Raw genomic sequence first — 16,801 nt, forward strand, 5'->3', positions numbered from 1 at the left:
ACTTGCTCTTCCTGGACAGAGGTGTGTATCTATAGGCCTCCTCTCCCCACATCACCACCTCCACCCCACCAGGGCAGAGCTGACCCCTGTAAGTTTCCTGCACACAGAGAGCAGCTATCCTGAGCTCAGGCTGACCCAGATGGGGGCCCAGAAAGGGAAAGCCTGAACTTTCTCAGTTTCTTCTTTCAAGTCTACCAATTAGTTAAGTCATTTTTCCTCCCCAAAGGGTAAGAGATGAAAGGAAGAAAAAAGTTGGAAGGGTTTTTCCCATATTTTTTTCTCCTGAATGTGTAGTGGACATTTCTTCCTCTCTAAGGAAGCATGAGGAATGGGTACTATATGTTCCCCACCCCACAAACCTATGGTTGTCAACCAGATCCATTTAATTCTGGGAAACAGATGATTGGACCTGGATCTCCCGTGTCCTTCCCAGGGATGGTGTCTAGGTTAGCCAGGATGGTTAAGGGAAGAAGTGGGACAGGAACAGGAAAGGGATGCTGAGCTGGGAGAATGGGACTACGTTTCCTCTGGGTACCACTTGCATGTGAGCAGCCCCTGGGTCTTCAGACAAACCCTCTCACATTCCTGGGGGGTGTTGCAGCTCATGGCCCGGAGCTGGGTCTCAGGCTGTGTGAGTGTAGACCCATCACAGCTGTGGTCACAGCTGGAAATGACCTGAGGCCATCTGGTCCACTGGCCTGCACACTGCCATTGCTGTGACTCTCCCCCCACAGTCTCTGCCCTTCTCCTGCCCATGATGCCAGCCACCTCCTGACCACCCAGCAGCCCCCAGGGTAGGCGGGTACCAGGCACTGGGTGGCCCTGAAGAGGTGAAGGTGGGAGAGTAGGTGGGATGGAGACTGGGATTCTACTGGGCTGAGGCAGAATTGTGCCTGTGTACTCAGAAGCCACTGGAAAGCAAAGAGGAACACTAATTTGTTCTTCCAGGATCAAGCAGCATCACAAGTTATAAACAGAGGGGAAATTGTTACTTCATAAATACATGATATTTCTCGATTAACTTTTTTTATTAACTCTGTGATTATATTATAATTGTGGGCCATCTAAGTACACAGTAATTATTACAAAAATTGCAGGGTGATTATGGGTTTATTTCAGTCCAGAAAACTAAAGTGTTCCCAAGAGAGCCAAGAACCAGGAGTTACACGGCAATTAATCTGAGTTGCTTTTTACTTGAAGAAATAAAATGAAGTAATACATGCTTTTTTGAAAGAGAAAAAGAAAAAACCTCTTATCTTTGCTGCAGATCAGAACAATAAGAATCTGTCTTTGTCACCTGCAATTTCCTTCTTGCAATTTGCGCCTCCCCCAGCTAAGGCCAGTGATATTTGCCTCCTGGATCTTGTCTCACTCTAGGGCCATTATACTGCCTCAAGAAAGCCAGATGGTGTAAGTGCTTGTAAAACACATAATTGCCGCGTTTTAAAGACGTTTCTTTCTACTGATTCTAAATCTGAAGCAAACTTTCAAATTTGAACACGGAACACTGGCAAGATGGTGGTTCTATTCCTTCTTATAATTTGTATATGCAGTAGCCTTTTTGATGAGAGGGGCATGTCAGTGGATAAATCAGTTCTTAATAATCCAAATCTCAATACTGCAGATGAACAGCTGCATTCTTGTTCTTCCCTTTAGGCCACCATGTTCATTACACATATGACAATCTGTAATCTAGCCTAAAACAAGTTCTCTTATCATGTGTGGAATTTCTGAGGTTTTTGGGAGGGAAGTATACGCCCCTGTTTCACAGTCTGCGGAGAGCAGGCACTGTGCAGGTACCAATAGCCTTGTGTTCACTTAGCTCCTAAAACAGGAGCAAACGCTGGGACAAGTGTCAGAGGGAAAAACAGAATAGAAAGCCTCTTATTTCCTTCCTCTCTTTACTCTTTCAGGATTGACCGGAAAAAGGACAAGACAGAAAGGAAAATTTTGGATAGTCAAGAACGAGCCTTTTGGGATGTCCACAGGCCTGTGGTGAGAAAGCTCTACTCAGTTCTCTAGACTTTTTTTGTCCTTAATTTTTTCATTTTCATCTCAATAAGGAAAAGACTGTCTTTAGCCACCAGGTGTCTCATTCTTAAGAAAATGACTGAGCTTTGTGGAATTGGTTTTGCCATTCAGTAAATTTTCTCAGTAAATTTCCTGGAATATCTGTAAGTTCCACTTTTTAAAAATTATTCATCCATGAAAATATGGAATTGCAAATGGAGGAGCGATGAGAATTCCACCAAAAGACCTTTGGGCCCCAAAGGTTTACATTCCCCAAATCGACAATTTCCATTTCCACTGCCATTCAACTCTAAATCTTAAACTATTCTCTGCCAAATACACTTAATTCTTGTTATCCATGGCAGTTACGTTCTATAAAGTCTTCGCACACACTGAATTAGCGCACATCACTCCTGTGGGAACTACCAAGCTAGGTCCCTGTGGGCCTGTGGCCACAACATTTTTATCAGTCGATCAATACATAACCTTTTAAATGTGTTTCTGTGTAAAGATATCTTACGTCATATATATCATTGATTCATTAACATTAAACTCATAGCCAACAGCACTACTGCTCATGCCTGCACGAAGCTTAGCTAACACATTTATTTCCTCCGAAGGCACATCAGAGCCCTCTTGCTTGGGAACAGCAGACAGCACTTCAGCACTGTCCTTGGGGCCATTTTAAACAGCAAAATCACCAACATAAAGCACAAAAATGCAGAAAAGTTGGCACTAAATAAGCCCTAAATAGACAGGCCTGAAACAAAAAGGCAGGACGTCACCTTGTTCAATTTCTGTTCCCAAAGTGCTAGGATTTCAGGCTACTCAAGGGACAACTATGGATTAGGGGGTTACAAATGAAATTCAGCAAGTAGGCAAATTCACAAATGCAAAATTTGTAGATAACAAGGTTTGACTGTATTTCTAATTTCACTTTATTAAAGCAAATATTTCATTTTCCTCATGAAATGGAACTAAAAGGGAATAAACTAAATTTGTCTTCTTAAAATTTGATTGAAAGCAAAAAATAAATAGCTACTCATCCTGATACTGTGGAGTCTTTTTCAAATGGTTAAGTATGTAAAATTTTTTTGAAAGGCTGTTGCTGATGTAGTCTTGCCACTTGAATAATTTTCACTTAGAAACTGTGCACTATACCCTTTACATATCATCCTTAGATTATGAGGTAAGCTCTTCTATGTCGTATGAGAACTCCAAGAGGAACACATATTATGGCAAAATGGAAAAAAACATCATTCATTATCCGTAATGGCAAAAGATAAAGCTTGGTCCTGATGGTGTTACATGGACTAAATTGGAAGTGTAATTTTCGCTTAGTAATTTATATGATGTGTTTTTTTTTTTCTCAGCCAGGCTGTGTGAACACAACAGAAATGGATATCCGAAAATGTCGACGTTTGAAGAATCCACAAAAGGTTAAAAAGGTTCGCTGGCTTAGCTGAGTTAAAAATTCTTGATGTGAATAGCCCTCCCAGTTCTAGTACTATTCAAATAGTAATTTGCTACTTGTCATTCTACCACCTTTCGTCTTTTGAAACCATAACCATTTCTCCAATATTCATTGGGCAGCCGATGAATGCCTGGCGCTGTGTTTGTGCTAGGATACAGTGCCAGGTCCTCACGGAGCCCACAGCCTGGCAGGGAGTAAAACAAGCCAACAGGCAACAGGGCCATGAACGCTGTGTTAGGCGAGTCATGGGACAGTTGAGGAGCCCAGGAGGGGCAGCTGAGCCAGAGCTGGAGGCGGCAGGGATAGGGGCTTCCCAAGGGCTTCCTGAAAGAGGGTCAGTTGCAGTTGTCTCTGGGGAGGTGGCAGGAGGGGAGGAAACAGAAGGAACAAGAAGTGGTGAAGCTCACAGGTGAAAGCGAGTTTTATACTTAGAAACTAATGGAAGTCTTTTTTATGTTTTATTTTTTTGGTAGAGCTGGATCATCCAAACTCAAACCACCATCTTGCCCAATTGGTAATGACCCAGTGGTCACTTGTGTTTCACTTTACTGAAAGGAGTGGTGGCCACAGCATACCTGAGGGTGCCATGCTCACACTCCCCACGATCCCTATGTCCCACCCTCTCCACAGCACCAGGGACAGTATTGCAGGAGAGCATGACCAGACTCCATAATATTAATTTCCAAAGAGTGGCGATGTGTCCCCACACATTCCTATTTCTTCTGATGACCAATTAGCTCTCCCTTGTGTATGTATTTTAAAAAAGACACACACACACACACACACACAGACATGGCGTACATATACATATAAACTTCTTCAATCTCCTTACGTATTTTGTTCTTCACTGAGATAACAATACCCACTGTATTATACTTTAAAATATTAGTCCTAAAATGTCCTCATTTCATCTTCAAGACCCCCCTAATGCTAATATTGCAGAATTTCATGGAGTCACCTCCACTTTATGCGAGCCCTTCTTGATTTTCAAGATCTGGGCTACCCATTGCATGCCCCTCAGCGTTTTGTTTCTTTCCCAGTGCAAAGATTGTGTTTAGTCTGTCCATAATACCAGGAACGGCTTTAAACATAGCTATAGCTACAGACCTGTGGAGAAACTGAGGCCAGAAAACTGTATAACTTGAAAGGGAAAACCTGAAACCCGGCTATCCCAGTTTTGTACCAGCTGGTCATCTGCTGACCAGTAGAAATGTCAAGGGGATCTTTCGTGCATAACGCTTCCACGGTGGCTCTTCAACCTCCTTTCACCTCAGAATCATTTGGGGCATTTGATAAAAGTGCAGATTCCCAAACCCACCCACAAAGATTCCGATGCAGTAAGTCCAGGGGGCAAGGGGATACTCAGCAATGTGTCTTTTCCAAGCACACCCAGGCGATTCTTTGCAGATGGTCTATGGACCGTATTTGGAGAAACACTGAGATACAAGGAGGCTATTCTCAGCACAATAAAAGGCAGGATTTGGGTTACAGTGGTACCCTAAAGATGAGATGAGATGCCTTAAGAGACAGCGTTCTCATCATTGAAGAAATAAAAGCAGAGACCAATCGCTTATTGTCATGACTGGATTCAAGAAATCGGATGAGTCTTTGAACTAGCTGACCCCTAAGCCACCCTCTGACTCTGCGGGTAGATGATCCTACATTCTTGCTTCTTCTCCTAGTCCGTGTATGGCGTGACCGAAGAGTCCCAGTCACAGAGCCCCGTGCACGTACTCAGCCAACCAATCAGGAAAACTACAAAAGAGGATATCCGGAAACAGGTGAATGAATTGTCTGCTTGTACTCCCAGGAGACGTGGCTAGTTTAAAAACCTTTTCAAATGTTCACTTCTGAAGATTGAGCAAGCTTTGAGTTCCTGAAAACCACAGTGGAACCCAGCTGTGGGTGACTTGAACCTTTGAGTGCTGTGTGAGAATGAGCCATGGAAGCTGGAGAGAAAGAATTCTCTACCCAGTTCCTCCAGCAGTTATTAGAAAAGGGCGTAAATGAGTCCTCCCGGGCCTGGGGGTAACTGCGCTAGCGGGGTTTCCCACAGTCCGCTGCGGGAGCTGGAGGAAGGAGGGGCTCATGTCACACAGTCCTTAAAACTGGAATGCACTTCCAGACTAAACCAGCTCAAGATGGTTGACTTTATTGCTGTGATTTGAAAGGAAATTTTAAGAATAAATAAAGCCCTACTCCCAATGCCATTTCAGTATTACTTGGTTGAATGTTATTTTTTTTTCATGATGAGGAGCCCATGTTAACAGACAATGGTTAATTATATTACTTCCTTCTGATATTTACTAATAATTAAGCAACGTTAGGGCCTACTATTTATATTATGCCTTGCTGGGTCCTAGAGAGCAAAACCCAAAGGAGTAAACTTTTAGGTACTTGCCCTTGACAAGTTTATTATCTGGTGTGTAAGAGGTAACGGACGTATGAAAAAAAGGTGTCTGGCTGGGCGCAGTGACTCACACCTGTAATCCAGCACTTTGGGAAGTCGAGGCAGGTGTGGCTCACCTGAGGTCAGGAGCTTGAGACCAGGCTGACCAATATGGTGAAACGCCATCTCTACTAAAAATACAAAAAAATCAGCCAGGTGTGGTGGCATGTGCCTGTAGTTCCAGCCACTCAGAAGGCTGAGACAGGAGAATTGTTTGAACCTGGGAGGCGGAAGTTGCAGTGAGCTGAGATCACACCACTGCACTCCAGCCTGGGCAACAGAACAAGACTCAATCTCAAAAAAAAAAAAAGAAAAAAACCACAAAGAAAGAAAAAAGCTATTTGATGATCCCAGTCAAGCATGCCAAGAACACAGATGTGACATGCGTGTGAAAGGTGGCAGAGGAAGGGTCACTGGGGATTGTCAAAACAGGTATCCATAGTGCACATTTCACCTGTCCATGCTGTTGCTAAGCTTTGTAGACTATGTTGCCTTTAAATTTTGGAAAGCAAGAATTAAGTCACACCACAATACAGGAGAAGATGAGAAGCAGGCTAAATGGTAGAATGTGAATCTTGTGTGATAGGGATGTCCAGAGCCACAGGTGAGTTTCTGGAAGGCAGAGCTGAAGGAGTCAGAAATGTCTGGCCAGAGGAGGTGTTTGGATCTTGGTGGAAATGCAGGATTTGGGTTTGGGGAGCGAAGGGAAAAAATAATTTTAGTTCGGTCTTAACGTCTATGTTCTCTGTTTTCCCAGATAACATTTTTGAATGCACAGATCGACAGACATTGTTTGAAAATGTCCAAAGTGGCTGAAAGGTATGTTTTCTCTTAATAATATTACTCCTTTCTTCTAATTTAACAAGGAAGAAATGTTACAGGGTTGTGGTTAACAAATGTGTTCAATGCCAAGAGTCAGACTGTAGTTACTCCTTAGACTGAAGTACAAAAAAAAAAAACCCCACAGGCTCCACGTGAGTATAACTAAGATAACATAGCTCCCTTGAGTGATGTCAAGAAATATTCCGTTGCTCAGGCTTTACATACAGGGAGTGGCCACGGGACCTTGTCAATCAAGGAAGAATGTCCTTAAAAGCTACATAATGCACCTTTGCCTTCAGCCTCTTGATTAATTCAAATGGAAATTGCTCCCTTTTCAGCTATAAAATGCCCAGATTCACTTTATAGGGGAAAAGAAATTATGTGTGTCCTTTGAGGCGCTGGCCGGATAGACAGGAGGGGACTGGATCATCAGGAAGAGATCCGCCTCCACACACCATCAACCACTGAACTGCATCGAATCAACTGGAAAGAAAATATTTGGCCCCTCCAGCCTGTCCTCCACCATGACGTGTGTGCTTCAGTCTGCATCAGTAGCTGGTTCCATTCCGTTAACTTGTGGGAGACTCAATTTTATCAACTAAATGGTCTGTTTTTTTAACTCTTCCGTGAAGACAGGAGACCACATGGGGACTTTATATGGAATAAATCTAACCAGGCAGCTCAGTACTGAATATTTATTTGTCCATATGCTACCGTTAAAGCAATGACCAATTGCTAAAGGAATCAAGAGCTTAAGTTGATCTTGGTATTTATTGGATGTCAGATAAAGTGAGTCTTTTAAGCCCAGCTCTTACAGGGGGCTAGCTTTGTGAGGCCCCTATACACCTGTAAGCCTTTCTCTGCTGGCCCCTGTGTTGATCCACATCTTTTTTCTAGATAAATAACAACAAATGGAAGCTATAACAACTCCAACCCCAAACAAAGAGACTGATTGAACACCCTACCTTCAGGGGCTAAGGACGTCCCTCGATTTAGGCTGACGTCTTCATCTCTTCCAGGGTTTCTCGACCGTGGCACTAGTGACATTCTGAGCCAGATAATTCCTTGTTGTGTTCTTAAGGTCCTATGAATTATAAGATATTTAGCAGCATTCCTGACCTCTCCCCATTAGAGGCCAGTAGTCCCCACACTACCACATTTGTGACAACGAAAAATGTCTCCAGACGTTGCCAATGTCCCCTGGGTAGGGTGAAAGTCATTCCCATTGAGAATCACTGATATTCCTGCTTTCTCTCTGCAAAAGTCCTAGAAAGTTGCCATGGCTGGAACTCAGCTTACACTCAGGTACCAATCAGCCTGAAGTCACCATTTCAGCTAGCTGCATAGGCCGCAGAAGCACCTCACACTGCCTCTCTCATTATGTGTGGCTTCTGGCCAGAGTACCAGGCTCTGAAAATGCTTTTTAGGTCTCACTGTGGTGCCTTTGCCCCAGAAGAGTGGCTGTGAGTGAAGCAGCAGCATGTCCTCAACTCTCTTGGTGTCATCCATAGCCTGTGAGGAACCACTAGCTTCCTTCTCTGTGAACTAGGGACAGAAATGACTGTCCTAGTATACTTTGTGGGTCGGCGTGCCAGCAATGCTAATGTCTGACCTTGGAAGGGCTCTTTAGGGTTTGCAATTTAGAAGAGCATATAGAGAGGAGCATCTTTCTTTGGATCTAGTTGCTCAGGTCCAGTGGTTCTAAGTAGCATTATCCAGGTGAGGGAAGGGGTTAAAAAATGGAAATTTCCAAACCTCAGCCCGAGGGATTCAGATTCAGTGGTTCCAGGGTAGAGCCAAGAAATCCACATTTTGGATAATCTTCAGGTAGATTGACCTGGTCTTTCACAATCTAATGAAGCCATTATCTGCTACTCAGGCTGACCTGAGAGCTCACATCAGTAAGGACATCCACTTTGTTGTATCTTGGGATGCAGGGAAAGAGCCTGAACTAGTCAGATGAGATAGGCAGACTCCAGGGAAGGTGTGCAGAGGCCAAAGAATGGAGGAAGTCAAGGTGGGGGTGGGGAGCCTGGCCTGTCCTGTTATTTGTTTGTTTCCTTGCTGTCAGGGAGGGGCCCACCTGGTACCGCCTAATTACGCTTGAGAGGCTGCTCATATTGAAGGATTATTCCAACTGGCTACTCCGCAGAGCCCAGCTAGAAGCTTTCATGAGTCTCTGCCCGGCAGAGGCTGGATTTTATTCCCAGAAGCAATAACTGGCAACTTTTCAATGTGACACTAGGGTTTTTCATTAGAGCCGCAAGGAAACCCCCAGATAGGGAGGAGGAGGGAGAGGAGATGCGTGTTAGCTAGAGATAAAGCAGCTGGGAGCAGGGCCTGTCAGTGGGTCTGTGAGGATGGGGCCAGGGAGGAGGTGCTGGCAGCTGGTGAGAAGCTGCCAGAGGTGCAGACTGAGCTCTCTCAGGTAGGCACACACATCCACATCCCCATCCCGATCTGACTTCCCTGGGCCTGCTCCAGGTGATAAGCGACAGTTCATCAGAATCGCATCCCCCAGGAAAGGTCTTCATTGTTTTTCACTGAGTTCCGTGAGGACTAACAGTGAGGAGAGGCAGGAGGGCTAGGGGCAGCGAAGCTGGGCTCTGGGATGACTGCAGTCAGCGTTGGACTAAAGGGTGCATCCAGACCAGCAGGGAGGGAATAAGGGAACTTTACAAACTAAAGGGGCAGAACAGACAGTTTAGGGGATGGGTCTGGAACCGATCATCAAGGTTTGAATCCTGCTCCTGCGATTTCCTATTTTTTTTTTTTTTGTACTTTAGGTTCTGGGGTACATGTGCAGATCATGCAGGGTTGTTGCATAGGTACTTACATGGCAAGGTGGTTTGCTGCCTCCGTCCCCCTGTCACCTATATCTGACATTTCTCCCCATGTTATCCCTCCCCAACCTCGCACCACCCTGTCCCTCCCCTAGCCCCCCGCAACAGACCCCAGTGTGTGATGCTTCCCTCCCTGTGTCCACGTGTTCTCATTGTTCAACACCTGCCTGTGAGTGGGAACATGTGGTGTTTGATTTTCTGTTCTTTCCTATCTTCTAACTGATGAAGCCAGTGGCTTCTTCTCTCGGTGCCTGTTTCACTTCTTTAGAGGGGAGGTAGTGGTCACATTTAAGTTTAGGGTTAATGAGCTCATGCATGGCAAAAGCATGGTCCAGTCCTTTGGTCCAGTATGCACACTAGGAATGTGAATGCTGCTGCTGCTGATTTTCCAGCATGGCACTTGATTGGGCTTCGGAAGAGAGCAGAATTCAAGTGCATGGCACGGCATGAACTGGATATATGGTGCTTAGAGGAGCAAACAAAGGGCAGGCCAGGGAGGGAGGCTGCTAATGCCGTTCTTTCCCGCACCCTCTGTCTCTTCTGTCTCCTACACAGAGGTCTCTGCAGGCTGCCTCAGGCTGACCTTGCCCTGCCTGTCTCCTCCCACCGCCTCACACGCCATCACTAACCTGGGGCTTTGGGGGAGAAAAGACTCGCGCTTCAGCACAGAATTTCTCAGGCCGTCCCAGTTCCAAATATTCTGTCCCTTGTCTTCATGAATGCTTAAGTGTCCCCAGAATGCCAGCATCGTGGCAACCAAACTGCATTTCCTAGGCTGCCTTCTGCCCCGGAAGCGACACACAAGCCTTTCTGAGCTGTTAGCCAATTTCTGTTGCAGAATGTATTGTCCCTGCACACACACATGAATGTCTCAGTTAAATGACACTTAACACCCTAAGCTTTTTATTTTAACTCTTTTTTAATGGCAATCTTTCTTAAATATGGTTCATGCACTTGCCTTCCTAACAAAAGGACACTACATTTCAGTTACTTTTTCTAGATGACTCAGAGTCAGGTGTCTTCTATTGTGCTTTAAAACTGTCAGTGGTCGGGATCTTCTAAGGTGCCACAAACTGCTTCCCCTTCCCTAAATGGCCCCAGATGATAATGTTCTTTGAATTCTTGTTTCTGCCTTTTAGTTGTCTGTCTGCTTGTCTCTACTAACCCTTCTCCCCCTCTACCTAACCCCCACCTTTCCAATCTGTAGCAGACCAGGTGTATCAGCTGTTGCTGAGTAACAAAACACCCCAGAGCTCAGTGGCTTAAAAAATAGGTTTTTACTATTGCTCACACGTCTGTGTGCCACCTGGCTCCACTGGTCTCAGCCGTGTTTCCTGTGAGGCTGCGGGTTGTCTAGGCAGCTCTGCCGATCTTTGCTGCGCTCTCTCACGTGTTTGGCTTCTGCTGGTTTAGGATGGCCTCAGCTGGGACAATTGAGCGCCCCTTAACATGGTCTCTCACCCTCCAAAGGGCTAGTTTCACCTTTTCCACATGGGGATAGTGGGATTCCAAGAGAGAGAACGGAAGCCTACAAAACTCTTGCGGTTCAGAACTAGCATTCTGTCACTTCTGTTTCCTTGTATTGTGTAAAACAAGTCACTAAGCTGGACTAGATTCAAGGGTTGAGAAATAGACTCCTTTTTTGAAACTGAACTACACCAGGAAATCAAATAACCAAACTTCTTAGCCTTGATCCTAAAGCAAGTGTGAGGTGTGTTGTTTTTGGGAGGTGTGTTGTTCCAAATAACAGACAGTGAACCTTGAGGCGTGGCATTTATTTCATCTATAGACTGCTCATAGGCTCTTACAGTCACTTAGCTCATTTGTGCTCTCCGGACAATTGAAGTTGCCAGGTAAGTGAGGTCTTACTCTTCTGTGCAAGCATCCCCAAGAGAGCCCCTTTTTAATTCACCTGAGCCTTATAGCACTTGACAAACCAACGTTGAGAAGCAGAACTCCATGCATTTTATTCCCAAACTGTCTAGAACTCCGTGCATTTTGTTCCCAAACTCCATGCATTTTATTCCCAAACTGTGTGGCTGCGATCCCCAGAGACTTCTTCCCACCCATAGCGAGCTACACCACAATCACTGCAGCTATCCCAACGCACTGCCCGCACACAGAGAGACCAAGTCATTTCATTTCATACCTGCGTCTGTACTTGGCTCATCCTCACACTATTGCTAGGAGCCATTTGTGTGTCACAGCTGACTGCTGAATTGATTTTTTTAGCATCATCTTGAGATTGCCGCTGCTCCCTGAAATTGGATGCTGGTTCTTCCTCCACCTCCTGACCCTTGGTGATCATGAAATGTAATTAATGAAATGAGATAAGACAGCAAGGGACTGGACACCCTAAGGGTCTATTAAAAACCTGCTAGGGTGATAGAGGTTTGTGAACTTAATGTCTAATGATAGTTTCAGGGGAGGAAAACAGAGGGTCACAGAAGTCATTACAACTTTGCTTTTATGGGATTCCAGAAACCATGGGGGTCTTTACTCCTCCTTTCTCCTAGCCTGTTCTAGGTGACAGAAATTTAAAAAAGACCAGAGGTATCATTATAGCCAGGGTGACCATATCCAGACCAAGATCTGGAGTCTGCTGCATATGGGAAAGGAGGGCCTCCATACCTGGCCTGGTGTAAGCTCTTGTTCCTGCAGGGCTGAATTCACCTTCATGCTCCTTCATTCATCCCAAATTTCTCTATTGAATGTGTTTTCTCTGGGTGACCTGCAATTAAGGATTTCTTTCTTTATATTCTCTCTACTTCCCACCTTCTCCAAGTGAAAAAAAAGCTAGATTAATTAATTAATTGCTAGGAATCAAACTTTCTTCTTTCCTCTCCTCAGTGCTGCTCTGCTTCTCATTTTCCTTTCTAATCAGATCCTTCCTGGCCTGGTTCCCTGTTGTGCATCACAGTTCAGAAACTGCACGGAGCAAAGCGAGGCGTGCGAAGGTGCTCTGCCCTTCACGCCCTTTCACATTCTGTGTCCAGGTCTTCCCTCATTTAGAGGCCCTGATTTCATCATGAGTGATTTAGTGCATTTTTATTGTCTTTCTAAAGTAGGACTAATGGTCATATTCCATAATCCTTTCCATTCCATGCATCAGTTTTTGTTTCTTTGTTTTTTTTTTAATAATAGTTTCCCATAGCCGCAGGCCATACTTCACTGTCCCTTTTTTCTGGAGTCTAGCCATGTCAGTATCTCTTCATCTCCCCCCACCTGCTCTGTATCTGTGTCCTTAGCTCTAGGGATTCCTCCTAGGCATTGCTTAACTCAGGACGGACAGCATTTCTTCTTCCTCCAACTCATCATAGTTTTTTTGTTTTTTGTTTTTTTTTTTGTCACATCTATACAGTTTGTAACAAAATTATGTCTTTTTTAAGAGAGAAAGGAGAAAGTCTGAAACTTATTTTTTTCATATTTTCTCAAATGTATAGACTATATGTTTACTAAATTCTCTTTCATTGTTTCCGTCCTCACCAAGTTTATCAAAGGTAGACCCTAATTAGCAATCTAAATTGGGAATGTTTTGCATTAATAACTGTTCTCCTACCAGGACTGGTTACTATGATTACAAGCTGTGACTTTGCTGTTAGCTCAGCCCTAATGACTCCCTGAGATCCAGAGAGCTGTTTGCTACTTAAAGGCATAATAGGTACTGCATAATGTCTACAGATGACTGGCCACAGACTGTACTCCCAGCAGCCCTCTGGCAGATCTTTGCCACTTACTAAAGGGTCATGGAGCAGGAGTTTGTGAACAAATCAGCCAGTTCCACACTTCGACCCAAGATCTAGTTCAAAGCCCATGACAATGGTGGGTAGCACATTTGCTAAAGCTTCACAGATCAGCATCTTCTAGTGATGTGAGAATTTGTCATTTGAAAATAACAGAACCACATATCAATCAGGAGTCAGGGATAAAGGAACAAGATGCTAAAATTACTCAATGAGAAATATTGTTCTCAATGGACTTCTGAATTCCCTATATTTATTTTCTTTCTTCCATCTCATTCCAGTTCTGCTTTTCTGCCACTCACACCCAGCAGTTGGAGGACCATTTCTGCTGTGTACTGTTTTGTGCTGGACATCCTACAAAGCTCTTTGTATGCCTCTATTTTCTTCTCCCTTTTTGCTTTTCCTGTCCTACCCCTAGTCTTTCTGCGGTTGTTGGTATTGACTTTGGACTGAAATGGTACTGTGCATTGGCCATTGCTGCCTCCTTCATTGCCTGCCTGGCCTTCTCATTGTCTTGTGTGTCGCAAACAGACTGTGTTCATCTTGTAATCTGTACACCACCAGGAAGCACGTGTTCTGAAAGAGAACCTCTCTGGATAATTCTATAAAGGGCTGCCTTGATGAACTTGCCTTCACATTCACATCATCTTCATTTCCATTTCAAGTATATTGGTTTGATTCCAAGCAATAAATCCCCAGCTTCAACCTAGTTCTGCAAAATAGGAGCGTACATTGGCTCCCAAAATACAAGGAGGGGCTGCAGAGTTGAACCCTGGGAAAGGCAGCAATGCCATTGAGCTCAGGAAGAGCTGGAGCTAGAACCTTGAGCGCCCTCAAGACCTGTTCTTCCTCTCTGCTCCTGCCCATTTTCCATGCTGGCCTTACTCTTTTTAATGACAGACATGTGTTAGGAAGCATGACACCACTACCCCTTGAACTTTGTGACTATACAACTTTGATATGGTTTAGCTGTGTCCCTACCCAAATCTCATCTTGTAGTTCCCATAATCACCACATGTGGTGGGAGGGACCCAGTGGGAGGTAATGGAATCTTGGGGGTGTTTTCCCCCATGCTATGCTCGTGATAATAAGTTCTCATGAGACCTGATGGCTTCATAAGGGGCTTCCACCTTCGTTCAGTTCTCATTCTCCTTCCTGTCACCATGGGAGGAAGGACATGTTTGCTTCCCCTTCCTCCATGATTGTAAGTTTCCTAGGCCTCCCCAGCCATGCTGAACTGTGAGTCAATTAAATCTCTTTCCTTTGTAAATTACCCAGTCTTGGGTATTTCTTCATAGCAATGTGAGAATTTCCACTGCTGAAGCTGGGGAAAGAGTATATGAATGCCATTTACATCATTGTCTGTTCCTGGACAAATCAACCATGGCCAGGAGCAGGGCTTATAAATAAATACATGGCAGCTCCTGAAGTAGCCTTGTGTACATGTCAGGAGACAAGGAGAACTGAGCAGAAACCCAGAGAGGCCTTCTATGCTTGCTCACCCATTTTGGAGTACTTCTTACCATCCAGAATTCCTATTTGCTTCACTCAGATTCTCAAGAGACCCAGCGTAAGGGTCAACACAACCAAGTTCATTCACTGTATTCCTAGGCAGCACTTCTATCTCCATTTGGATCTCCTTTCATGCCTAAGAAATGGCGCTGGACAACCTAGGCACAAACCCAAAAGCCTTTTCATCTCTTTGCATTAAGCTTAGATCTTACCCTATGTGGCCAACCTTCATTTCTTTCCTGTGTCCTACCTTGGAAACTCTAGTTACCAGGCATAAGGCATCTCCAGCCCAGATTAAGGAGACAGGAAAGCAAGGAAAAGGCAAGGAGTCCTTGCTTTCATTTCTTGTGCTGTTTCTGCACAGTGTGATGATGTTGAGAAGCATAAGGGAAGAGGAGGCCACCTTCCCTGTCTGCCCAGTTTGGGGTATTCTTTCAGCTCCTCTCAGTCTTTGGCTACCCTGGCTGTGAAGTTAACCCTCTCTGCTATTCTCTCTGGGAAGGATCACATACAACCCCCATCCCTGCCCCAAGAAGCTGGGAGAGCAGTTGAGGCAGCAGAATACTAAAAGCCCAAGTGACCTGTGGGAACCTCCAACAAGATGCACTTTGCTGTCTCCTGTCTTTTCCATGCAGTGGTGATGGCAAATAGGACAAATGAGGGAGCACAGATCCATGTACACTGAATCTGTTTGCATGGGATGTGACAGTATAGACTTAAGTATGCTAATCAGTTGACCTTAAAATAGAGACATTATCCTGGATTGCCCAGATGGGCCCAGGATACCCACGGTGCCCTGAAATGTGGGGGAGAGAGGCAGAAGAGTCAGTGTCAGAGTGATGCAGCATGAGACGACCATAGCTGGCTTTGCGGATGGAAGGGGGCCATAAGCCAAGGAATGTGGGGAGCCTCCAGAAGCTGGAAAAAGGCAAGCAAATGAATTCTCCCCTAGGAGAACATTGCCATGCTGACATCTTGATGTTAGCTCAGTGAGGCCCATTTCAGGCTTCTCTGATGCTTAGAATTATAAGACAATACATTTGTATTGTTTTCAGCTACTAAATATGAGATAATCTGTTTTGGCAACCATTAGAAGCAAATATAAAACCCCAGTCTCTCCCCTTCTCTTAGAATCTGAAGACCAAATTGTTCATCCTCATTGTCTTTAATATACCAGCATCTCCAAGCGCCCTGCTGACTAGGAGTGCCTCTTATAGCCCCAGTGTGCGTATGTCTAATTCTGATGATTCAGTACTTCCTTTTTCTACCAATAAAATACATCAATCAAAATACATATGGCCATATAATTTTACTGTTTCCTTTACAAAGCCTCTGACTTTATTTATGTAACTTAAAAGAATAGATTTCCCTCTTTTAATAAAATAAATTTCCCTTCTGACCAATACCACTCATCACTGACACTGGCTGACAGATGAGTTGTTCGTAACGATTTTGGCTTTGTTGCCTGGTTCAGATCATCAGGACTTTCTGTGTTCCTTCTCCACGTGTTCCTCTACAGTGTGTCTGATGCCACTTGCCTAGACCTTTTTTGGAGAAGGTGCAACATGGCACAATCTTACAGGAACAATTCAGTTCATGCTTAATGCCTGTTACAAAGTCATATCTTGTGCTCTTATGTTGGATGGTTACAAAAATCTCACCTTGGGCTCTCAGCCACATTCTCCTAAACCAACATCACCGTTAGTTGTCACCACCGCTCCTCCATCCGCTTCTCTGAAGATATTCCCAGATCTCTTAAAGAGATCTGGCTATGTGCCTGTGTTTCATTACAGCTTAAGTAATCACATATTACTTCCCATTTCCTTAGTTGCTCTCTGGACTTTTAAGATTCTGCTGCCTTAGGCTGGTCAGCGGGCAGCTGCCTTCATTGCCAGGTACACAGTAATAGGCAGCTGGACCCTGCAGGCTCCTTGAGGGACCAGGTTCC

At 44.6% G+C, this 16,801-nt stretch overlaps 1 protein-coding gene across 16 annotated transcripts in view; it reads left to right on the forward strand.

The window, feature by feature from the left end:
• Positions 1 to 16,801, forward strand: part of RGS6 (regulator of G protein signaling 6) — a 646,702-nt gene that overhangs the window by 526,582 nt on the left and 103,319 nt on the right. For all 16 annotated transcript variants that reach the window (XM_064375005.1, XM_012438057.2, XM_012438051.3 and 13 more), the window contains exons 9-12: positions 1,914 to 1,995; positions 3,384 to 3,458; positions 5,167 to 5,265; positions 6,691 to 6,752. In XM_064375005.1, coding sequence (XP_064231075.1) covers positions 1,914 to 1,995; positions 3,384 to 3,458; positions 5,167 to 5,265; positions 6,691 to 6,752 — 318 coding nt within the window. The remainder of the gene's footprint in view (positions 1 to 1,913; positions 1,996 to 3,383; positions 3,459 to 5,166; positions 5,266 to 6,690; positions 6,753 to 16,801) is intronic.

The sequence above is a fragment of the Aotus nancymaae genome, unplaced genomic scaffold (assembly GCF_030222135.1).
Source record: "Aotus nancymaae isolate 86718 unplaced genomic scaffold, 86718_ANA_hifiasm-v0.15.2.pri h1tg000011l, whole genome shotgun sequence".
In the NCBI taxonomy this organism is placed as follows: Eukaryota; Metazoa; Chordata; class Mammalia; order Primates; family Aotidae; genus Aotus; species Aotus nancymaae.